The sequence below is a fragment of the Opisthocomus hoazin genome, chromosome 5 (genome assembly GCF_030867145.1).
Source record: "Opisthocomus hoazin isolate bOpiHoa1 chromosome 5, bOpiHoa1.hap1, whole genome shotgun sequence".
NCBI lineage: Eukaryota > Metazoa > Chordata > Aves > Opisthocomiformes > Opisthocomidae > Opisthocomus > Opisthocomus hoazin.
Genome location: NC_134418.1, coordinates 65927029 through 65951312, shown reverse-complemented (window position 1 = coordinate 65951312; position 24284 = coordinate 65927029). Strand labels below are relative to the sequence as shown.

The following is a 24284-nucleotide window of genomic DNA, read 5'->3' as shown; positions in this document are numbered from 1 at the left end:
ATTTGTATTTACTGTTTTTTATCCTCTTCCTGCAAATTAGTTAAACATATGCATTGACAAACCGATCAAGACAGCACCACATCTCTTCAGAAGCCTATGAGTGCCTGTTAGCTGCTAACCTTACTGAGAAACACTGCTTTGCGATATTCACGTCTGCAGTTCTTTCAACAACTTCGTTTACTCTCGCAGTGCCACAAAGATATGCTAATGAAGGACAGTGACAACTACACAGACATTACACTTTGTCCCCCTTTTTTAATGAACATAAATGGAAGCAGAATGAGGCACATATACAACAACTCAACAGCATAACATAAACCAATGGATCTCATCAGAGAGGTTTTCACTGAAAAGACAAACCCCTTCCATTTACAGCTGTCCAGCCATTTTGGGAGGGAAAAGCTCAACAGAACATTGACCACGTGCATCTGGACTAGCATTTTAAGATATCTGTGACATTACAGACAGACATTTAAATCCTCTGTTCACTACCTGAGTACACATAACAATTTCACAGAATGAAAGTTACTGCAAGTCAGGCATGTCAGAGCCTGGGAAAAACCCCAAGCCATGTTTTAGTGGTTACCTTGGAGCTAGCTGTGACATTTCAATAATCTCCCATTTTGGCCCTAGCATCTAATGCAAGTGACAAAGATCAGCAAACTGAGGTAGGAATATGCTGTTGATGTCACTTCTAACGCTACAGCCCTGCCATTGACTAGTCTCCCTTTCTAGCTATTTTTTCCCTTATTACAATCATAAGCCTAAAATTGTAGCCAGGAAAATTTACACTGTATGATCTGTCCCAAAAACGGTTAATGGCTCAAGAGAAATAACTTTCGCAAAGACTTACTAATCCCTTTTTCTTTTGGAGCAATCTTCTCTATATCCTTCAACTGGAACACATCTTTCTGTGCAAAACATAAAAGACACTTTAGCTCCAAATGACAGCATCATCTAAGCCTAAGTGGCTTTTATACTAAATCAATGCCAACAAACGCAAGTAGGAAACATACTGCATGTTTGTGTCTTGCTAGGGAAATAGGCTGCATAACTCCCAACAAAATTAGAACATTCTGAAAATTAAAGAAAAAAAAAACACAAACCCAACCTATTATTGTAACAAGCTCTGTTCTTTTCTTTGGTGCTCTAAAGTCACCACATTTTGTCTCAAGTTAGACTGTAAACTCCTGAAGGCAAATAGAGCCCAGGTGAGACTGTCAGCACCAGATGCACCACATTGATCAACCAGTCAAACGTCACAGTAATTTTTTTAATAGGTCAAACACTGTGAATTATGCATGCCACCAACATAACTGTAGCTCTGCTTTTGGATCTCCAGGTCTCTTCTCCCCAGTGACATCTTCCAGGTCTGCTCTCATCTTTCCTAACGCTCAGGTTTCTTCCTCCTCCCGTAAACAGCAGTGAGGTACTTCCTCATCTCTGGCTCTCCCTCTTAGGGTAACAGACTCAAAATGAGAAGATATGAATAGGGAGTACATGAAGCCTTTACCACCACCTGTGCATCTTCACACCTTGGCTCCAAGTGGGGATGAGCCACCTGATCAGAAGCCACATGAATTAAACCCTGTCCCTGTAATTTTACACACTGATGACAGAGGGTATCAGTGAAATGCATAGGGGGATATACAGAGTTCATCTACATCTACAATTAAGCTCCTTTTAGGACTTGTTTTCCCACTGATGTAACTGAAGGACAATTACAAGTTACTTACTGTTTCAAAAAAGATCTCCATCATGCGAGTTCTCTTCTCCTCAAAGCTCAGACCTTTTTTCTTGGACTAGAACAGGAAAAAAACACAACCCCAACGCATTAAGCCATTTGAATAACTAACATCTGCTCAGAATTCAAATCGATTTACCTCAAAGTTATATTTGCCATCTTTTAAAATACCTATTATAACTAATACATACTATATAGTATATAACTAATACCTCTTATAACTATTACAACATATATATATATAAACTAACACTAACCCCAGACTTTCAGATAAACTACTTCTTCCCAAAGAATCATTACACCAAGCTAGTCCACCTGCAATCTATTAAACTGAGCGACTTACATTCTCAGTTTGGAGCCAATCTTTCACACAAACCAATCCAGCTGAAGCCTCAGTGTTTCTTGGTATACCCAAACAGTTCCTTGGTTTACCTTACTAGATTAAAAATGTGCGTTTATACCAATTCTCAGCAACTCATCTGAATGCTCAACAGTCCTTAAAGAGACAAGATGGAATATCTTTTGGGGTTTTTTGTTTAGATTTGATTTTTATCTTCTGATATAGCGACACTAGTGTGAGATGCAGGCCATTTAGGGTTGGGTTTTTTTAACGGAGATAAAGTGCATTTTGAGGTACTACATCTTTCTTCAGATTTCCTACCCAACTTTATAATTTCAAGGTCACATTCCAAAAACTGTGTTTCTTTTCTCTCCAGTTGTGTGACCAAGCAGTAAATAACACGGATTGAAACAGAAGCAAAAGGCAGACATGACTACTCACAAACTGCTACCAGTAAGACAAAACTGAGAAATAACCTCCTCTGATCACTTTCAGAGACGCTATTTTGAAACACCCCTTGTAAAATTAGGATATAAAATATTTCACGGAGAACTGGAGTTTTATTAATAGCATTTAGCATAGTCCTCAACAAGCCAAAAGCAGCAGCCATAAGGCGAATCAGGAATGTTTCCCCTTGCCCCACTCCCCGCTTCACAGGCTGCGAAACCCTGCACTGCTGTGTGTGGCTACAGGAAACTGAAAAGGCGATAGACAGAGGCAAACAGTTCGTTGGCAGAGAAGAATATCCTTTTCAAAGAAAAAAAAAAAAAAGACATAGTGCTGTCCTGGAGTCAATGGAAGTGGGGATTCTAACAATGTGGTGCTGTGGGAAAGGCGACATAGTTTTGTTTCCAAGCCCTGACAGAAGGGGTTTGATACCATTTTTTACTTCTTAACCACTGCTTCCTTCTCAAATAAATCGCACGGTAGGGCAACACAACATGTAAAATGTGCACCAAGAGCAAAATGGCCAGACTGATTTAGATTTCAAAAAATAAACTGAAAAACTCGCTTACACAGGTACAACAACACACAAGCATGAATGGAAGCACTTCTGCACTGTATTTAACAAAAGCACTACTGACATTTTTTGAAGTCCCCTCCCTTCTGCTTTAGCCAGCGATGCCCTATGTCAGCGCTGACGCCACAGCTGTGATGTCAGTATGGTATCAAACCTGGAGCCGCCACGTCCACGCAAGCAAAGAGAACGTGCAGAAAACAGCCCGCCCGACTCCCTTCTCCCGGCCTTCCCAGCCAGCCCTCGCACCGCCGGCAGCCGCAGGAACGAAGCCCACCGGCGCACGACGTGGAGCCAAAGCGGCCTTCCCGACAGCACGTGTTCGCTGGCCGCGTCCCTCAGGCGCCAAGCTGCTGGCCGGCACACCGAAGAGCGGAGAAACCCAACAAACCCAGGTGCTTCCCAGATAAACGGTACCCGTTTCCCCGCTGGTTTCCCTCTCCTACCCCTTTGCCCGGTGTTCCGCACCAGGTACGTCGAACACACCGGGCGTACCGATGTCACTGCCGCCCAGGCTACCGCAGGCAGCCCCGGGCCTGCAGCGCCGTGAAGGGCACCGGGCCCACCAGCGATCCCTCCTGCTCGCACGCACCTCGGCGCGGGCCCGGCCGCCTCACGCCCGGCCGCCTCACGCCCGGCCGCCGGCCCGCCGCGGCCCGCCCTGCCCGCCTCGGGACACAGCCGCAGGGCCTGCCCGCCCGGCTGCCGGCCCGGATTTAGGCCGCCCCTACAAGAAACCGCGGCACCGCGGCACCCCCGCCGTCCGCCGCCCCGCCTCACGCCGCCGGCGCCGCTCACCATGTCGCGGGCGGCCGGGCTCGATTCCGGCGCCGCCGGGAGGAAGAGGCCCGCCGGGAGCGCGCCCGCCCGCGCAGCTCGCAGCGCCGCCTGCCGCCGGGACGGGCCCGTGGCCTGCAGGCCCGGGGCGGGCGGGCGCGGGGGTAGGCCGCGGCGAGCGGCGCCGTGAGGCGGGACGGCCCGCGCTGTGCTGAGGGCAGAACAGCCCGTGGTGGGAGCGGCGGGGCGCGGAGACATAAAGCCGTCTCTGCCCGTGGATGCAGAGGGCCTGGGCACAGCTGCTGTTGCTTGAAACAGCTGTTCGCTGCGACGACTGCTCTGGCGACTTTAATTACTTACAGTTCATTTTGATTATATTTGTGCTGTAAATTACCGTCCCTTCCTGGGAAATTGCTTTGCAGTTTAACAGCGGTGGGCTCGTGTCCGCCATACAAAATCTAGGGTTTAAATTCAAGCAGATGGAAAGGCGCAAGCTGAAAAGTCCAGGCGTTGCCCGAGAAGGTTTCCCGTCGCCGCTGCGAGGTGCCCCCTTCCCTGCATCCCGAGAGTCCCTGCCACGCGTGCCCGGCCATGACCCTGTTCCTCACTGTGTGCTACTAAAAAGGAAATGCAAGTTAGAAAGGACATAATTAATTACAGAATGTTCAGGGTTGGAACGGACCTCTGTGGGTCACCCAGTCCAACCCTCCTGCCGAAGCAGGGTCACCTACAGCAGGCTGCACAGGACCTTGTCCAGGTGGGTCTTGAATATCTCCAGAGAAGGAGACTCCACAACCTCCCTGGGCAGCCTGTTCCAGGGCTGCGTCACCCTCGGAAGAAGTTCTTCCTCATGTTCAGATGGAACTTCCTATGCTTCAGTTTGTGCCTGTTGCCCCTTAATGTTGAAGCTTAATGTTGGTACAAAACACAAAGATGCTTGTTCTCACGTACTTCCTTGTGCACGGTGTTTTCAGCTCGCTAACCCACGACGGAACCTGTTGGCACACCGCCTCACCCGTTGCGAGGGTTCGTGTTCCATCTCCCCGCTTCCCCCCTCACCTTTGGCCAGCCCTCAAAGCGAGACGTCCGCACATCCCTCCCGTCACTGTGACCTGCTCCCCCCCAGGACGTGGCCTCCTTCCTGCTCCTTCACAGCCCAAAATCAAACCGAGCTCCGCTCCTTCTTTAACCACTGCCAAGCAAACGGTTGCTGCGATGTTCACAAAGCACCTGCTGCGGCGTGGGTTTTCTCCAAGCGATGCGGTGCGAGTGGCAGAGCGGGTGTCAGAGCTGAATGTGCCGCTGGGAGCAGAGGAAGAGGAGGGGGAGGAGGAGACGCTCACTCCGAAGCAGGCTTGGGGCACGCACCTTGCATCTTCTGTTTAGCACGCTCGTTAGGCAGCAATGCTCCCGTCTCCCCATCACACCCCAGAGCCAACTGGCAGCAAACACCCAGGTCTCACCCCCAGACGCAGCCGGAGCACACAGCTGGAGCCACAGCTGGAAGGGTTCCTGGTTTCAGCGGTTGAACATGGTCACAGCAACCAAGCCAGCCTGGCACATCTGCCTCCAAAACTTTGGTCATGCTCTGGGGCGATGGTGGGGCAGGAGGCTCAGCAGGTTCTCTCTGCCCGTGGGCCCTGGGGACAGTGCCATGGCAGTCCTGGAGCCCTCTCATGGCCAAATCACTCGGCCCGATGTACTCTGTGATAAGAGATTCCTTAACACCTCACAAGTTTTGACAGCACCAGATCAAAACTCACTAGTTTGAAAGACCACGGGGTGGAAGAATTCCCTAACGGAGGGAGAATACACAGGAGTATCTGATGCTTTGTCATGCAAGGGTAGCTTTCCATTGCTGGGTAAAGGGGAAGGAATGACTCCTAAAACAGATAAAGGTCTGACATTTTTAATGGGCTTCAGAATGTCTGAATGTGGTATCTCAGAAAACTGCTAATTGTATACTATTACTGTAAAAACAAGACAATGGATGGAGATACTGTGGAAGGGGGACTCATAACTGCCTTGCTGTTAGAAGATTGGTCTCGTTTCCCTACGGTTCTCTTAAGCTTTAGCAGTTTGGGCTGAAATTTTCCATGCTAGGTGTCTGACTGAGATTTTTAAATACCAGCCAAAAAGTGTTTTGCTGTTCCTGAAGTAGAGAAAAATGCATTGCTTTGTAGTGTTAAAATACGCTTAGATGGGAGGAAATTTGTACCCTCCTTCATTTTGCTCTCACAAATCTGTAATTGAATTACATTTGTAAATTCTGTTTTGAAAGGACATTAAAGTGGCAATGGCAGGCAGGAAGGTTAGGAAGTAGGAGAATGAAATTTGTCCTACTTGAATTTTGTTCCTTTCGTATGTATGCAACGTAGTGCAGTCTTTAATTACGTGAGCCATTTTTTCAGCAGAAGGGAAGAATTCAAGTTGAATAGCAGGTTGGTGTGTTTCCAGAAAAGTATTCTGAGTCCCGTGGCTTCCTCCCACAACATCTGTGCGACTGACAGCAAAAAGATGCTTCAGTAGAGCTTGAGGGTGGAGGACAAGGAGAGCTCCAGGAGATGCTCACCCCGGGGAGGAGATACTCACTCCTCTGAGATCCCAGAGGTCTGCGGTAGGGTGCGGGGTCAGGAAGCAACATGAGTAACCCACACAGGCCGGTCTCTGCAGCGTTTGCTGCCTCGTTTCACCCTCGGCCGACTGTTTGGATTGTAAGCAGGCATCCTTCCTACAAACATCTAACCCGGTGAGAAATGCTAGCCGGTCTTCCTCCAGCAGTTACTGCTTCCACAGCTTGGCTGGCAGAGCTGCTGCAGTAAGCACTTACCAGCTCACTGAGGTGAGCAGCTTGAATACTATTTTTTTTGTAACTGGGCATTTAACTAAAATAGCAAGCTCAGCCAACAGATCTGAGGGTCAGCAGCCTTCAGCTGGAGGTAGCAATGAGCAGCCAGTGGCAGGTATCTCTTCCACCAGCACAGCAACGATACGTGGTTAGTGCTCTGAAGAGAGAGCTCCTGGCTAAGCACAGGCGCCCCAAATACCTGCACCTTTAGCTCCCTTTAGCCTTACTCTCCCTGACATTGTTTCTTGTTGGTGAGACTGGGTTCCGTATTCCTGTTTACAGAACTTCTCAGAGATCCCACTGCCGCCTTTGGGTCAGTATTCAAACAAGTGCCAGGGGAAGGCCGAAGAGGAAGCTGGCCATTTACTGCAGAATTCTCCTGGTAAAGGGCAGCGTTGCCCAGTCTCAGCCTCCTGCCTGCCTGATTTTGCTCAGTGGTGGAGAGCCCCTGCTGTAATAATCCAGGGGACAGAAAAAATGTCAGGCCTGTCAGTGAGAAAAGATTGGGAATGCAACAAGAGTCTCGCCTCGTCAGCCCTGGGGCTTCAGGGTATCCTGTGCTATTTCTTTTGTTCTTTTTCATGGCCTTTTTTGCATGGGAAGGAGCAGGTGCTCCGCAACTCTGCATGTCAGACCAACACTGCCCTGCTTCAAGCTGTGAGGGTTTTTTAGCTGGCAGCCAAATAAAGCCTCTTGTAAGCATCTGAACTTTAGGGCAGACAGAATATACTCCAGTGCTTTCAGCACCAAAGCTGTATTTTCTGGACATGTATTCACCTGAAGATTGACAAAGAAAAACAAAACTGATCCATTATGTTATAGTGTGTTTGCCTTCAGGAGAAAAAAAGGCCTCAAAACATGGCTGTCCATGAAAAAGGATGGCTGCTCTGCATTTCGGCTGTCTCACTGCCGAGTGTCCTGCCACCGAGCAAGCACACATCACCAAGTCCAACCTCTCCAGTCCTCTCCAGCGAGATCGTTTCCAAGCCAAATGATGTGTCTGAATATTCTCTCTGACTTCGTGAGCGAGTTCTCAAAGGATTCAGGTTCAGAGAGTTCGCCAGTGACCAAGAAGACATATGTATTACGTAAAATGAAAGTTAACACTAGCAGAAAATTTGTTCTTACAGGAAAGGAGTCAGAGTGAATTCCTAAGGCAAATTTTCTGTTCCTCTACAATGATTTGTATTTGGTTTTCTGCAGCAGACCCTTGAGAGACTATAGCACAGCACAGCTGAAAGGTACTGTAGACTTCCGTGATGCAGATGGAAAAGATTATGATTCATAATCTTGCTGCCACCAGTGAAAGCATTAATTTTGGTTACTGAACTGCAGAAGGAGGGGAGGAGACAAGGAAGCTCCAACTCCCCACCTTCTTCCCCAGCAGAACCCAGCTCCCTCTTTTCTCTGTGTCTACATAAAAGCCGAACACCCATGAAACAATCGTACTTTTCTTGGCTTGTGACCTTGTGACCTTGGCTTGCGGTGTGAGGGTTTCCTTTTGGAAAAAATTACCCATCTTCCTGCATTATGGGGCTATTTTTAGGGACAGTGAGTATGAGACACAGGAAAAATAAATCCTCAGCCATGAAAATAACAGAGGAAACAAGCTTTATTTTACTATTTGAAATTTTTGTGCGTGGTAAAGGTACACATTTGACTCTGATTTTCCTACATTTCCAAGACAGAGTAACTTTTTTGTAATCGTTGGCTAAAGCATTGAGAATACCATGGCACACAGGAAGCTAAAACTACACACACACACGCACACAAACACTTTGATGCGCATCTTTCATCCTTGACCTTAAGGAGACAAAGTTTGTGTTTCACAGGGATTTAAAGGAAACCAAAAACAACAACAAAAAAAAACAAGTGAGAAGAATATTTCATTATGAGTGTCAAGAGAGGGCAAGCGTTACATGTACACAAAACATATGGGACTAACTTACAAAGATGGAATGTACAAAAACTTTTTTAAAAAAGTAAAGAAAAAAGACAGACTCAGTCCTAGAACTGAAAGCTCCAGCATATCGACTGGTAGAGATTTCTAACAGGGGGTACTGCCATACACTGTGCAGCTTAGGGAACATTCCCATGTCATAAAGCCAAAACAAAAGTGTCGGGGTTAAGGCCGTGTTGCTCACAAACATCAACAGAAGTGCTGTACATTCATCAGAAATAACGCAACCCGTTAGGAATCTTCCTACTCTGTAGCACAAATACCTTCCGCGCGCTCTCCACAAACAGGCCGAAATCACTGCTCACAATTCTTGAAGAAAATGTTCAATGTACATCATAATTTCATAACTAGCTGTCACCCACAACTGAAAGTTATTTCTTTATAACAAACATAACATATTGGGCACTTATAGTTCTCATTATGGCAACACTAGATCCTTAGTTATAAAAAATATTGACATAGAATCGAAAGCCCTCTAGCTTTCACAGAACAAAAGAGCATTTACTAATAAATAGCTCTCCATCTACATTAGGCAAATGCTTGCCGAAACTATTTTCCTTTTCTTTTTCAGCTACATTGCTGCTGGTTTAGCCTATGAAAAAATCCCCTACTGTATATATTGGATTTATCTGAGCAGATCCTTTTATTCTATTCACAAACCAATGAAAATGCAGTTGGCTAGTTTGTCCTAAAATGCTCCAAATTGCACCAGATCTGATAACCTTTTGAGATTACTTTTGAGTTGAAGATTGGTGAAACGAAGCACATGCTTTCCCCATTCACGCTGTGCGCTAGTCAATTAGCATTCCAGAGAAGTCAAGGGAACATTTGGTTATACCTGAAGTCTGGCGGCAGCAGAATGCCTATAAAGCCTTTAATAAATGCTAACAACTCAGCAAATCAAGTAGTGCAATTTTGACATTCACTTAATTGGATGAGAAAAAAATCTGCCAGTTTTTTAGAACAGAATTTCTGCTTTGGTCGCTCTTTGTAAGGTTCGTAAGCCAAGCATTTTAGCTAAGTTGGCTTTAGAAGCACAGCGGAACAGCAATGTGTTTCTGTTTCGCAGTGCCAGGCAGATAAGGTCAGACCTTGGAAGGGAATGCCCTGTGCCACTGAAGTTGAAATTGTAGTTGGCAGCTTTTGCTGTCAGAAGGAACTCCAAATCAGTGACATTTTGCAGGTGCAGTTAAGTGCTGGTCTGGTGATAATGTCTGAAAACCCAAAAGACTATTCAATCTTGAGGAAAAAATCCACATTGCCCCTAATAGCTGTTAGCTGGGTTGTAAGGGGGTTGTGTGCAGAATTCCATATTTCATCAGGATGCACTGGGTTGACACAGGTTATCTATCTACAATCCTGGTAAGCAACAGTGAATCAAAGGGACTGAAAATCTTCTGAAGAAAAGTGTATACATGCAATGGTATAGTCTTAAATATATGTTTTGATACATAGATTAGGGTCTGATTTCTGTGCTTCTCAGAGCTCCTGGCAGTAGAGAATTTGACAATGTTTCCTGAGTGGAAACCATGCAAGTTTAGCAAGATGTTATTAGTGAAATCTGAATTTGGAACCAGACTGGATTAATATTATCCATAACTGACAGGAAGAGCACATTTCTCATTTTATTTTTAAAGAACCTGTGCAACCTCGTCTCTTTGTTAATAAATACAGTTAAAATGCTACATACCTTTTCTTCATTGATAAATTCGCCATTTAAGGGCATTCCAATGTCAGAAATTCTTTGTTTGACAAAAGGTTGCTTATAAGGACACTTAGAAGGAAATTACTTGATCATCAGAAAACTTGATCTACAACTTTGTTAAATTTTAACAGGACAGTTTATTGTGTAATGATTGAGATATCTTCAGAATTTTAGGACAAACTCAGTTCAAGCAGAGGATATTTTGTTCTCTTGGTAATAACAAACTTAAGTTTCAACACTTAAAAATGTTATCACCAGTTTCTTAGCTGCATTATATAGTCCAAACCTTAAGCCTTATACACAAAATATTTATTCCAATGACATAAGGAAACATATCTTTGCACAAAAAAATTGTAAATTGACTCTATGTGCAAAAAATAAACAGGGGAAAGAAGAGGAAATATCTTCAAGAAATTCGGTAATTAAAAACCAGACAAACTCCACATTTAAGAACCTTGGCGTCTGCATTCTTACAAGTCAAATGCCTCTTTACCAAAAAGCCATTATTTTTTTTCAAATTCATTGAAACAACAACCTTAACCTTTTAGAAATAAGACAAATACTTATAACGAGTAATTTAATAAAGATTTCTTTCCATTTTGCAAACATGCTTAAAATAGTCCCTTGTTCCTGACCCAATGCCCTTTTGTTTCAAGGCCCTAAAAATGAGAAAAGAAATACAGTACTTCCCAGGCTATTGTAGGCACTGGCAGCAAGCTCGCCAGCTCCTGAAACGAGATTGAAGAGTGAGGACCACTCTATCAATATTAGGCTATGGTAGCAATTCATCCTTTGACCACTGGATTTAGAAATAAGAATAAAGCCAATGCTACTTTAATAAGGACAAATTCACATCTAAAAAAAAAAAAAAAATTAAAACAGTACCAAGTCATATGATTGTAAGCATTTCCAATTAAATTAATACTTCAACAAAGAACACAGTAGAGAGATCCGGCAGGAAGGAGGGACATTTTTCAGAGTACTGCCATTGTCAAATGGCATACGTATGTTCCAGTTTTCTGAAATAACCTACATTTACTTCTTTTTGTTTTTGTGTCAATCAGTCATACATACATACATACAAACAGATCGGAACAAATCTCACAGTCCTTATTTCGTCCTCTAACAAAATTCCCTTTGATGAAGGACTTCAGGAATTGGTTCAAATTCATTCTTATTTGCAATGTATTTTTTCTCACATAAAAACAAATAGCTTTGGTAACCCTTGGCTTTCCTATACAACCTCTGTTTACCACAGTTCCTTTGGTTGTATTGTGTAGGTCCTCCATAGGGGTACCTCTCTGGCTTTCTGTCCTGTGTGATGCTGCATTTTATTTTCTTGGTTAATACAATGAGTTGCCTTAAGGAAACATGGCAATGAACACATACGAAAAGAGTGGCACACATGAGGTTAATTGAATTGACACTGTAATAACCCTGATCCTAATGAACTAGTTTGGTGTCAAAAGGTCTGTCGTTATACAGGAACTCAGCTCTCACTAATGTATCACTACAATTAAGTTTTTTCCAGAGCTTTAGACGTGTCAGGTCTCTGCAAAGTCCTTCCAGCACACTGAGCAAGAGGAAGAGTGAAAAACAAGCACGTGACACAATCCTTCATTAATCCCACATGAGCAGGGAATTTGCATTGATTCTCATAGTGCTAAACATTGAGCTGTGTTAGGTCTGACGGTTAGAGCTAGACGGATTTTGTGAGACTTAACCTTATACTAAAAGAACCTACTTGGTATAGATAGTAAGACCGAAGAATGTTAAAAGTGTAATACCTACCATGATAATGAGATCTAGAAGATTCCCAGGATTGCCTCTGGGTTAAATAATGCATAACAATGATACTTGTTCAGATTTGGAAGCTCTGAGCAGGAGCTACCCTTCGCAGCCTTCAAAAAGCTTTGGGGACTTTTCCCAAATTTTTCTCATGTTTGCCTAATTAGTTAGTTCCAGTTCTATAAGTTGCAGTTTGTGTTTAATATCACATTGTCTTTATGAATTCAGTTAAAGAGGATTTTCTGTATTAATCCTTACAACAAAAAGTTTGGAGAGAAACATAAGAGGTGCAAGTCCTATGTAAACAAGGTTAGTTTGGAAATTAACATGAGAAGTCCATCAGAGACTCCTTCATTATTAAAAATGAACTCATAGTAGGAGATATCCTGCATTGGATCTCGAGGACCAGTCTTTTCTTAAGGGTGGACGATTATCCCGCTCCAGAGCTCATTGCTACTGTAAGTATCGATAGACCTTGAAGCAGTGATTTCCAGAGTCTGCAACTACAACGTGGCCATCTGAAGTAAGGGCCAGACCTTGGGGACCATAAAGTGGGTCAGCAGAGGTGTTGATGTAGGATAAAAATGATCCACTTCCATCAAAAACCTTTGAGGGTGAGAAAGCACAGAATAAACGTTATGAATAAAAATGAGAAATAACGGACACAAATCTGCTCTCAATTGTACCATTATACGTCTTGTTTCTGAAACAGCTGACATACACTAGAATAAACAAGGGCAGAATCTGATCTGTTTTTCTTACAACATACAAGTTTATATACAAATGTATTTTCTTACTAAAAAGAGCTAATTAAAGCTGATAGGATCTTTGGCAAGAATTAAACATGCAATGAAATAATAATAAAAAGAGCACCTCCGCTGTTCCTTGTTCTAAAAATAGCCAGCTACAATAAACCAAACTCAATCAGGAACTCAACCAACACCTTGTTTTCCTAACAAATAATACTGTTGTGGCTAGCATGACTCTTAGGTTCCCACACAGAGAACACCAGGAATTTGCTTGCACTGTTGACAGCGCTTCCTGAGAACAACTCACAAGCAGCTCCCTCATTTTTATATTCAGTGAAAATAATACATACACTTAGTTATTTATTAGATATTCTTTGGCATGTAAGAAGACTTTGTGGTTAGCATTTGAAAGGTAAAATGAGTGCAACTCGTAACTTAACAGCAGAATATTTTCTCAACATTTAAAAAAGATGATAAAGATCTGCTGCATTTGCCTCAGGGTCTATAAAGATCATTTGCTTTTTCATATTTTCCACCGTGTCTTCAATCTTCTGGTATGGTGATTATAAATTACTATCATCTTAGCAACGCTTGCAAGCCTCCTAAGTCATCAAACAGCTTTTGGGAAACTACTTGGAGACAAACACCTGGGTCACAGTAACCATCAGAGTTGCTAGCGGTGGCGCTGGGAAGTCCACGACCTGACACCACCAGTTCTAACAGTGGACAGACCAGCGATGAGGCATGTAAAAGGCTGTGTTAGAAACCATGTCACTTCTAATGCTGCTGTCCTGCTTCTTGGGAAGTCTGAAGACTTCAGTGGCCAGATTTATCAATCCATTAGCTTTCCTAGTCAAGCACCTTTGAAATACAGAAATTTCTACCTGTATTCGGCTGTTTCCCCAATCTGCTACGATAATATTTCCATTAGAATCTACAGCCACTCCAGTGGGTGCATTAAATTGTCCATTTCCTTCACCATTGGATCCAAACTTCAGTATGAATTCTCCCTCCTGGTTAAATACCTGTATGGGTTAAAATGAAAACCTGAATATTGCATCATATCAAGTATTAGTAATCTACTACTACCAGTTCACCTGTTACCAAAACTGGGAATTGAAGAGTTCCCAGGAACACACACACGCACTGAAGATGGGAGAAAAGGTGCCCATCCCTCCCTCCAGCTCCATTACACCATCCAGTATTTCCCTTCTCCCTTAAGCTCTGATTCAGCTCCAACACAGAGATGGAGGACCCCAGGAGCCCTTCTGCAGCTTGTGCATCTTGAATTAAGAAGAGCTGAGTGCAGATACGACACGGGGAGTCAGTCCTACGGAAACCCAGCTAAGCAGATGCACTATCCTGACGTTCATAATGTAACACGTATTGAGAATCACGGCGCGCTGCTCTCTGTATAGACAGTTCAGGACCCGCATTCTCTGTGATGGTAACAGGTTTAGACAGCAGAAGGATGGAACCGATCAATGACTAGTCTGTCAGTGACCTGGATGCACCAATGGGACAAAGTGAGATGCAGGATGAGGCACTTGCATATAACCATAGCCATCTCTATTTATGTTGGTCCATCTTGGACCCAGGCCTAGCTGTGCCACAAGGTCCAACAACATTCTTAGACTGGCTGTGGCTTGCACAAGAAAAGGTGGGAGATGTGAGGAAATCATCCTACTCTTGAATACCCACAGTGAACAGAGAAAAAGCATTTGGGGGAGGAAATGAATGAAGTACCAGGTTGGTGCCTCAGATGATGTAAGAAAGTAGAAAAAAGTCAACTAATGAGGAAAAAAAAAAAAAACAGGCAAAGATGTATTGCTCACTCCCTGGGTTAAAATGGGGATGGTGAGCGACCGAATGAGAGAGAAGCCTACACTGAGTAGGATTTTCCATAGAAGATGCCTGAAGGAAGGAAAGGGCTTGAATGTTAATGAGGGAGGATAATGTTGCTGAGCGAAGATGTTTAATTGAAGACACTGGTGGCAGGAAGAGGCTTTGGGACCCATAAGAGTGAAATGTATTTATTTATTTATAAATTTATTTATTATTTAAAACAAAATTTACTCTGCTCTTTCCCCACCATCTAACAAAAGATAACAGCATCACCCAGATTATAAATTACTGTCCAAAGTGTCAACAATTATCTGTACCGATTTAGAGAACACTGCAAAAATAAGAATCTTTTCCAGTTAGTACCAAGTTGTAACAAATAACATTTTTATCACATTGAGTCACACCAGAGACAGACGGGAACGCTCTGTTCTCATTAGAAATGCAGTAATTATAAATTTGCTAAGATGCCATACTTCTTGCATCTCTTCATTTGTTTTTTTTTCATTTTACTTTGCCCTTGTTAACTCTCTCCAGGCATTCTTATTACCACGGCAAGCCCTGCTGGTGGAGGGGTAGTTTATGGAGCCATAGGCCTCCTGCTGCTAAACTATGCAAACAGTCTGCTTTCGGGTTCCTCCAGCAGTCTTGGTTTCTCTGTTGTAATCCAAACCACATCAGCTGCTACTCGCTCTCTGATTCCAAAAGGATATAAGAGCAAGGTGGCTATTCGAAAGCTAGGTGATTCTACACTGCTCTGGACATGAGGGTGTCCATGCTCAGTGATTTCCTATTTCAGATGAATATGTAAGATTTATCATGTCGGTTATGAACACTGAAGAACTGGACTGAGGGTTCATCTTTGTGTTCAATCAGAACAGCCACCGGTGCGTGGGACCAGCACCCGTGGCCTGAGGACCCAGGTGGAACAGCGTTCTGCTGCCTGCATCCTCCTCTTCCTCCTCCTCCTCCTGCTGCTGCTGCATGTTGAGAGCGGGACAAGAGCACGGAAAGCAACTGAAAGGGAATGTCACAGCCTGAAAACAAACACGCTCAGGCGAGTAATTTCTGAAATACCCTGTAGCTCCTTCATACTCATTTTCATCTCAACATGTATCCTTGTTTTGGTTTATTATTGGGACAAACAACTCTACCACCCAATCTGACCGTGCCTGTGTAACAGGCCGTGGGTCAGGACTTCCCAGGGCTGCAAGGGCCAGTGGCCAGTTCTGCCCCGTGCAGGCAGTACTGCGTGAAAACCGAGGGTCTGTGTTACACAGCTGTTAAGAGTATCGGGTTGTAAACGGATCCAGTGATCTTAAAGCTTATAGGTACAGAATTAAAGATTGTCAGGTGTCTTTACTTTGTTATAATTCTATTCAGCTAGAAATGTGGGAGGCTTTTACTGGGAAATTCAAAAGCAGTTACCAGACTCATTTGAAATAGGAAAGAATGTAGGGTAAATAACAGGTTTGGCAGAGAGCTAATAAAAAGAACTAATTTGATATTATTTATCTCAGGTACAGCTTATGTTTAAGTAATTGAATTAGAGAACATTATAGTGTCACCAAAGGCAATGGATCATATCTCCATTAAGTAATGCACTGCATGCAAAGGTCTCTGAATGTGCGGTCCTTGTATCAGTCCTCATACATATAGAGTGTGATCTCTTTGTTTTTAACAATACTTTATTTTCCCCAAGAAAGTACCATGATAAAATAAAAAACTTTCGAAGTTGCCATTAATTGACAGTACCTTGACAGAATGGTTATGAAAATCTGTAACGATAATTTCATTGTTGCTGTTTACAGCTGCAAAATGAGGACCTGCAATGCAGAGGAAGAAAAAAAAAATAATACCACTAAAACAAAAAGTCTGCTTAAATAAAACATTCAGCCTGCCAGAATGTTATAGTTGGCTTCTGAGCAATAATAGTCAAACTGGGAATATCAATTTCAAATTAAGAGTAATTTCATTTCATGTTTTAAAAAGCTCAGCATGCCTTTTTGTAGACATAAATAATTTCTTTTTCAACCAGTTGTCAGCTAGTGTTATCAATAAGTATTGTTCATTCCTTCCTCTCTCATATACAGATGACTATGTAGATATTTATGTGCTTATTAACAAGACAAAACATGTAGTGCTTAGGCATAAAGTTGTGTATACACTGAAAATTGTTCTTTAAAATGTTCATGTAAAATCTTAATTGAAATCTTCTATGCTTTCTGTGCTCACTTCTTACAAGCATTTGAGCAAACAAGTTTCAGGATAAATACAAAAGTTACTTCAAAGAACACTGTCAGGGAAAAAAGTGCATTTTTTGCTTTATTTTGTGTGTTGAAATATGTGTGCAAACTTGAATAAGAAACAAATGGTAGCCTGAAAACAGGGGAGTACCTGAACCAAAACACTCGGTGCTGTTTTGAGTTACTAAACAGATCAGAACTCAGTTTCAATTTTCACAGTACTGCAGTGTAAACCATAAAAAGGGTGAAAACCTCTACACTGAAAACATTCAAGTAATGACAATTGACCTGGTTTATGTAGCCTACCACCAAGAAGAGGCAATATATTTCTCCAGTGCACTGTTACAGAGTATTTGAACACTTATTTCCAGGAGGTATTCTTACAGATTTTAAAATGAAAGAAATTGGACATACCCAGAAAATTTTGGTGACACTTTGGTGACTCTCTTGGTGTTAGAGCCAAAACTCTCATCAATTATATATACACGGCACTTGTGCCATAAGAGATCTCAAGTAAGATAAAAGCAGTTACACCACTGATGCTATTTCTCTTTTGTGCTGTGAACCAGTGAGAACATCAGACTAATCGATAACTACTTATTCAGAGTGACTCAACACCTGCAAAATGACCTGCATATGCAATTTGGCATCTTCATCTCAAATTTTGAAAGAACAACTATTCACTCAAAATACATCAGGGTTTTTTTTAAACTTAATTGCATGTTCTAATTGAAAGACACCATGTGCAATTAGTCAGTTGAATATAAGTGGCAATTTCCCCAAACTGGCGTTTTTCATTTGCATAACTGTGTCTTCCTGATCTCAATCCTAACACTATCCCATTACACAAACTGTCTAATGGGAAGATACCACTTGGGGCATTGGTTAATGTGTGTCTGATCATCGGAAACACAAAGCACGGTGTTTGCGTTGACTATCGTGAACAGCTGAGTGTGGGCATTACAAAGCATTTATAAAATGCTAGTTAAGATCAGTCTTTTTCGGGTCACTGGTCTGAAATGCTTCCAGGCACAGAGAGGTCGGTAAAACAATCTGGTTACAGCTACATTTGCAGAACAGATGTTGCAGTCTTCCTGACCAATTAAACAAATGAGGAAGTGAATAGCAGCTCTATGTTTAATGGAACCTTCCCCCCACCCCAGGAAAATTGAGGAGGATATAGCGTCTTCAACATGCTCAAACATCATGCAAATGTGAGCAGAAGAGGCAAGAAAAGGGGATTTACATATTACCATCAAGTGTACCTGCAAACTGCTTGTCACCATTTCCTCGACTACCGAACCTGGTGACTATTTTCCCGTTGGGCTGGAAGATGAAGACACAGCATGCTTTATTGTCCACTACAATGATGTGTCCGTTACGATCCACAGAAACACCTTTAGGGCCCATGAGCTTTCCAGAGCCAATTTTGGCCTAAAAGGGAAAACACAAAACAGGAAAAGATGTTGGCACGATAGAAGTAAGTTAGTACAGTTCAAAGACTGTATTACAGGCACACAGCGGGACGGAGAGACATTTTTGTCATCAAAAGTTTCCCAGAGGGAAGCGATTGTTTTTGTCGGCTCTTTCTGTGTACTTCCTAATTTTTTCTTCAGCTGAAAAAAAGACTGCTTTCTGCATGACCTTTCTAGAGTGAAGAATCTGCCACCTCAGCAACTGAGTCAAAATATACAACTCATGAGAAATATAATCATCAGATTTATGCGTCTTGATAAACTACAGCATGTCACCAACCATCACAAATGGCTGTGTAGCCAGCACTAGTGTCCCAGCAGGACAGGCAGACAGGCATAAATGACTTCTGCCTCCTACTGCATGCTATTCCTGAGTCCAGTGACCACCCAGTTATGGATGGGGAAACATTCCCTTACTGCTGCCTGCTACATCAAAGCAGTTAGAGCTCACTCATGGAGCAACAGAGCTGGGTGGGATGCAGGCTGTGATGTCGTCTGTTGCCTTTCTTGGGTGAATGAGACACCACGCAGCTTTCTGAGTGCTCTTGGAAAGAATTTGAGCAGAGCTAAAACCCAGGCTAACCTCTATATCTTCCACCAGATCCACGTGAGATTGTTTCACTTGCTGCTTAGACACATGAAGTGTCAGCTGAAATCTGCAAAGGAGATAGGATCGTGCTGCCAAACAGCAAATAAAGTAATCTTTGAAACACTAAACAAATCAAAGCTTGCTCCTGTCTTAGGTAAATAAAATTATTTCCATCATTTTAAATAGCCCTCGTGACTACCAAAAACATCTGCCAGCATAATCAGCAACAGGAGGGGAATTCTATACAATATTCCATGTTGTATCAGTGGAAAAACCTTCAGTGGAGATGAGGTGGATCTCACACACAGTGAATTATTTGGAAAGGCTAGAGAGCTGTCAAAATAAATCAGAAAATGTCAGAAGCATTCTTTAGTAGGATCAAAAAGAAGGGGATCTAAGAGTGGGATCTAAGCAAGAGCATCCCATCCAGCTCAGAGCAAGCAGAAATTGAGGCAAAGCCTTCAAAGAAACCATGAGCTAGCTGGGCATGTGCCCAAGAAGATTCTAGGATTACCTCGCAACCCTTTTCATGTTTTTCACAATTCTGCTCTTTTTTCAGGCAGAGATTCTAGAAATTGGTTTAACCTACATACAATGAGTTGAGTTTTGACCTTTCAGTTAAAATAAGGTTATAAAAACATCACTTAATTGTTTGTGGGGTTTGTTGTTAGAATGCAGCAACTTGCTTTCTGATTTTGGTTGTTTTTTTTTTAAGTGATGGACAGATTTGGAAACAGTTATCTAGGTTGGTTCCAAAAGTCTGGTCTCCTGCCAGCCTCTTCACTGTGCTGGACAGGCAATCCACCGAACAGGCTGCATTGAAATTATGGATCCCAGAGCTTTCAGACCCTGTAGTAATTTGTGAGAGACACATCCTACAAACTGAGGTCTGTATCTTTGGTGGACAACATGATTTCCTGTTTCGATAGGCATTTTAATGAAATAGATACTAAGATATACGTCTCTTTATGAAACAAGACCATTTTTCCCCTCACTGTCTTTGCAGGGTGGGACGGATGACCACGTAGAACAAGCAATGCTTCTGACTTCTCTGCCCTCTCCCCTCCCTCCTGCAAGTGGTGAGAAGCAGCTGAAGCTCTGTTAGTCTGTCTCTATCTATCAAGGTGGGACAGATTACAGGGCACAGAGAAGATCCATTACCTAACTCATTTCTCTCAGTTCCCTAATGTTTTCAAAGCAAACAACCATGTCAGTATCTGAAGGAGCTCAACTACCCTTAGTAAGCCCCATGCTCCTATTCCACCCTACATTCACTTGGGTGGGGTTGCAGGTAAAAATAGAAGCCATCCCAAAATAAAGCCATCTAGGTTCCTCGAGGCTGTCTGGTACAAAGTCACCACTACACAACCTCTTTCAGCCTCAAATAAGGAAAATTCCAGGGAATACATCTTGCAGCTTCAAGACTATGCTTAGCCAACGTACAATGATCATGTGTCTGGCTTATGTTCAGGTATATATGCTTTTATAAATTGCTAAATATTTAGGCAAAAACCACCTAATTACATCATGCAAAAATGTCCCCAGGGAAAACTATTAAAAATGACTTCATGTTCACCAGGGGAAAGACCTGAGCAGACCTACAAAATGTATGCAGGTTTGCATAACAACAAAGCAGCAAAACCATAAACCAAACGCAAATCAGTAGATTTATTTCCTTCGGGGTGATGAAATCATATTCCCTTCTTTCCTCTGGGATGCCTGTGTGTTTTTCTGCTTGTGCATTGCACCACCTCCTTACCATCTCTCCAGGATTCCTATGGAAAAATGACTCAGACTCATGAGTACAGTGTCTTCCTGCCCATAGAAATACATATGAAAAAAAGTCATTAATAAATCACGTACTACATTAATGGGCACTCAGTGCTGAGAAGAGTAAAAATCACTATTCTTGGGCCAGGATTTAAAATATAATTTGTAGGCAGCAATAAATTGTGCCCAGCTAGAGTCTGCGGTGCTTTTTACTAAAAATCTCTGTTTCCAGTTTAGATCAAAATATGCTGATGACACATTAGTGGGTCTGGCTACACATATGCTTTGTGTATTTTTACTTCAGAAGGTTTCTTAGAATTATCGTTTTGATTATTTAGAACAGAACATTATGAAACCCAGTCACTCCTGTTAAGTGTATGAATGGAAGTATTTTCAGACTTTTCTGCCATTAGAAATGAATAAAGTATAACGAATCATCTGAACCCTTAATACAAATAATGCGTTTAATTGAATTCAGTCAAGGACATTATGTCCCTTATTTTATAGGCTATTATGAATTTAGACTGGTTTTCAAATATGTGTTTATAAAGTCACCCTACCCGAGTGGAAAATATTCTACTGTGGGATATTCCTCGAGGTAAAAAAATCAGCTAGCCTATATAAAAATTTATAAAGACTTTTCCACTGCACAAGTAGGAGTGTTAGAACTTTAACTCCACCGATCTTGTTGCTGTCTGAAAGGTTCGCCATTGTCAGGAATGAATTCACAGACTTTCAACATACCTTCTTTTCCTGTTTGAGAACTTCCCTAATATGGAGCTACTGCTTTGTCACACATTGCAATGTCACACAATAAATGGATTTATCATTCATGTGACTGTCTTAATTCAGCTGTAACCACTTAACCACACTCCACAGAACTGTTCTGTCTGAACATGCAACCAGCTTCAAGCAGCTCCCTTCTTAATACTGCTAATGAGACAAGAAAAAATAAAAGTCTGACAGACTAAATGTTTCCTTTCATCTTTTCCCGGTCATCTAAACTTGATCTTGACTTGCAGCCCTGTTTGGCTGATACCAAACTATGTTAGATACAACCCTTCAAGACCAGAAAGAAAGTCCCTCCTCAGAGGACAGAGAATCGTTCTCTTGGCCCTGTTCTCCAGTTCCTTCACCAGGTTTGACCGCCACCACCGGCGCAGAAGCTGACACTGCTGCTTCAGCAGGGGTTCTCTCCTTAGCCTAGCAATATGTCTTCTCTAACAGTTTTCTTAAGCAATTTCAGAGTCATTTACAGAGGAAGCCAGCACTGTTATCTGCCTTTGATAGATGAGGAAAATAAAGCTCTGGGAAGTGAAAAGGAAGACCACTAGTCACCTGTGAGACCCATGGCACAGCCAGAAACAGAAGCCCCAACTCCTAAGACCCTGTCTGAGGCTTTATCATTCACAGGATAATACAGCCTTTGCTTTGAAGAGACTCGTGTTCTGGTGTAACCTTAGATAAGGGTTTGTCCACCTCTGCATTTTGCAAGTTTTACAGCCTTGAGGAAACAGAGCTCTGTCTGGGTTGCTACCAGCGACCGAGGAAGGTGACGCTTTGCTGCCTGGCAGCAGAGGTTGCTGGGGTGAGTCAGCGCGGTGCTCTCATCAGGGAGATGCCCGGGCTGGGCTCCAGGGGAAATTTGCCTGCTGGCTTACGTGACTATTAAAATGTTGCTAAGGGAGTGTAAGCGTAAGTAAGTACAGAAAGAAGGGGACAGCAATAGTTAGATTAAGTTCAGCACAGCCCCCTGATAATGCTGAGTTAACAACTAGCAGATCACCTTCATCAGAGATCATATACAATGACCTGCAGGCAGTCCTTTCAAGGGAAACACCATTATCCCTCTATCTGTCTCTCTGTGTCTCTTAGAAGTGTTGCCCAATTTAATCTGACAAAGCCCCTGTAAGAATTACCATTGCCAACACACAAGAAATTATAAGGCTTTGCCCAAATTCCCGCAGGCTAGATCTGTTATCTCCACGTCCTGTGCTTCAACTGTATGATTATGCCTGCCCTCCATATATAAAATGCTTCTACAAACATTCATGCATTTTTCTCTCATAAACATAGCCTGTTGCATTCAATCTAAAAGTGGTATTTTGTATCATTGATGTTTCATCTCTCATTTAATCAGTCTACTCCCGAGAACTATAAAGTCCGATGCATTAACTTATATTAGCCACACAAACATTGCCAACTTTACATAGCTCTTGCAATCCAACAAAAACATTGATTAAAAACAAAGCTAGGCACCATGTCAGAGGAACTACCTTAATAATTTATTTTTTCCAATGCCTGTCTCCCTGATGGTAGGGTAGAACACATAGGGTCCTGGCTCCTCCAGAGCCATGGCTCTTTCCTCCAGAGCTGGCACCATGCAAAATGCTGGATTTACAGCGTGTCTTGAGAAGGGAAGAAAACGAGCCCTCCATGCTCTGTGTCCAGATCAAGGCAGTTCACATTAAAGATGTTAATAATTATTTAAAATACACTTAGGTTACTCAGAATATTTAGATTCATAACTAAACTACGTCTTTCTTTGGTTTTGTTTTGGTGCCTTCATTTCATTCAAGGACTTCAGCCAAAAACCAATGTTTTCCCGTACAGCTGTACATTTTCAGAACTACTTGACAAGGAAGATCACATAATCTCTGCAAATGCAAGTAATTTTTTTTTTTAACACTTGCATTGCATATTAGTATTGTTTTATTTTAGCTCCAAGTCTACACATGATCTGGATACTTTCAAAAGCACACATGTCTGTTGCCCAGATGGAGGTCACTGAGGACTATGCAAGCACAACCACCTATTTGCTATAGCATTTGTCACTTTGCAAAGACTACTCAGAGGAAGGCCATTTCTCCGTACACACGTAAGCAGCTCAGCACCTGAGCTTTTCGGTGGTTAGGCTACCAGAAAATTAGCCAAACAGGGAATTTCTCTCCAATGCAGGGCTCTAGAACTAAGTTACTACACTAGAAATTTCCCTGCAGGTCCTTTACCTCACTGAACGGTGCGTACTGCTGACCTCTGCTATAGGTGGCTAATTCTCGCATGCATCACCAGACTCGGTAACATGCATTCGGAGAACAGCACCAAATGGGGGCAACGTTTAATTCCCTCTGGAAGTGCACCTGAACCCAGGCAAAATAAATATTGCAGGTTGGCAAGCATAAGTGTAGTGTAGTAGCTGCCTTCTTATTTTACGCCTATTAAAGGGATCGTAGTTGCTACGAAAAAAAGAAGTGTGCTTTTCTCAGAACTTCTGATTTCTGAAACCTAAGACATACTGCCTTTCAGTTTTTCTAGTGCACATCACCCCACCTAAAACACTCCGGTCTACGCTGTAGCACTGGGTTGCCCTCCCTTGCATTTCCTACCAACAGGATCACACATGAATTATACATTTGATTTGCTGATATGTATG

The 24284-nt window shown here is 42.7% G+C and overlaps 2 protein-coding genes across 19 annotated transcripts in view; both read right to left on the bottom strand.

The window, feature by feature from the left end:
• The window catches only part of MND1 (meiotic nuclear divisions 1), a 42442-nt gene extending 38469 nt beyond the window's left edge, over positions 1 to 3973 (bottom strand). For 2 of the 4 annotated variants that reach the window (XM_075421589.1, XM_075421592.1), the window contains exon 1: positions 854 to 911. Coding sequence is in view for 1 of the 4 variants with exons in the window: in XM_075421594.1 (XP_075277709.1) it covers positions 854 to 911; positions 1737 to 1802; positions 3901 to 3903 (127 nt within the window). In the remaining 3 variants the exon portion in view is untranslated. Of the gene's footprint in view, positions 1 to 853; positions 912 to 1736; positions 1803 to 3900 lie in introns of those variants that run through there. The other 2 variants (XM_075421594.1, XM_075421590.1) reach the window with 2 other exon arrangements.
• Positions 3974 to 8315: 4342 nt separating this feature from the next.
• Positions 8316 to 24284, bottom strand: part of TRIM2 (tripartite motif containing 2) — a 120381-nt gene continuing 104412 nt past the window's right edge. For 14 of the 15 annotated variants that reach the window (XM_075421585.1, XM_075421574.1, XM_075421578.1 and 11 more), the window contains exons 9-12: positions 18271 to 18451; positions 16527 to 16597; positions 13814 to 13954; positions 8316 to 12786 (exon numbers count right to left, since the gene is read on the bottom strand). In XM_075421585.1, coding sequence (XP_075277700.1) covers positions 12634 to 12786; positions 13814 to 13954; positions 16527 to 16597; positions 18271 to 18451 — 546 coding nt within the window. In that variant the 3' untranslated portion in view covers positions 8316 to 12633. The remainder of the gene's footprint in view (positions 12787 to 13813; positions 13955 to 16526; positions 16598 to 18270; positions 18452 to 24284) is intronic. The other variant, XM_075421588.1, reaches the window with a different exon arrangement.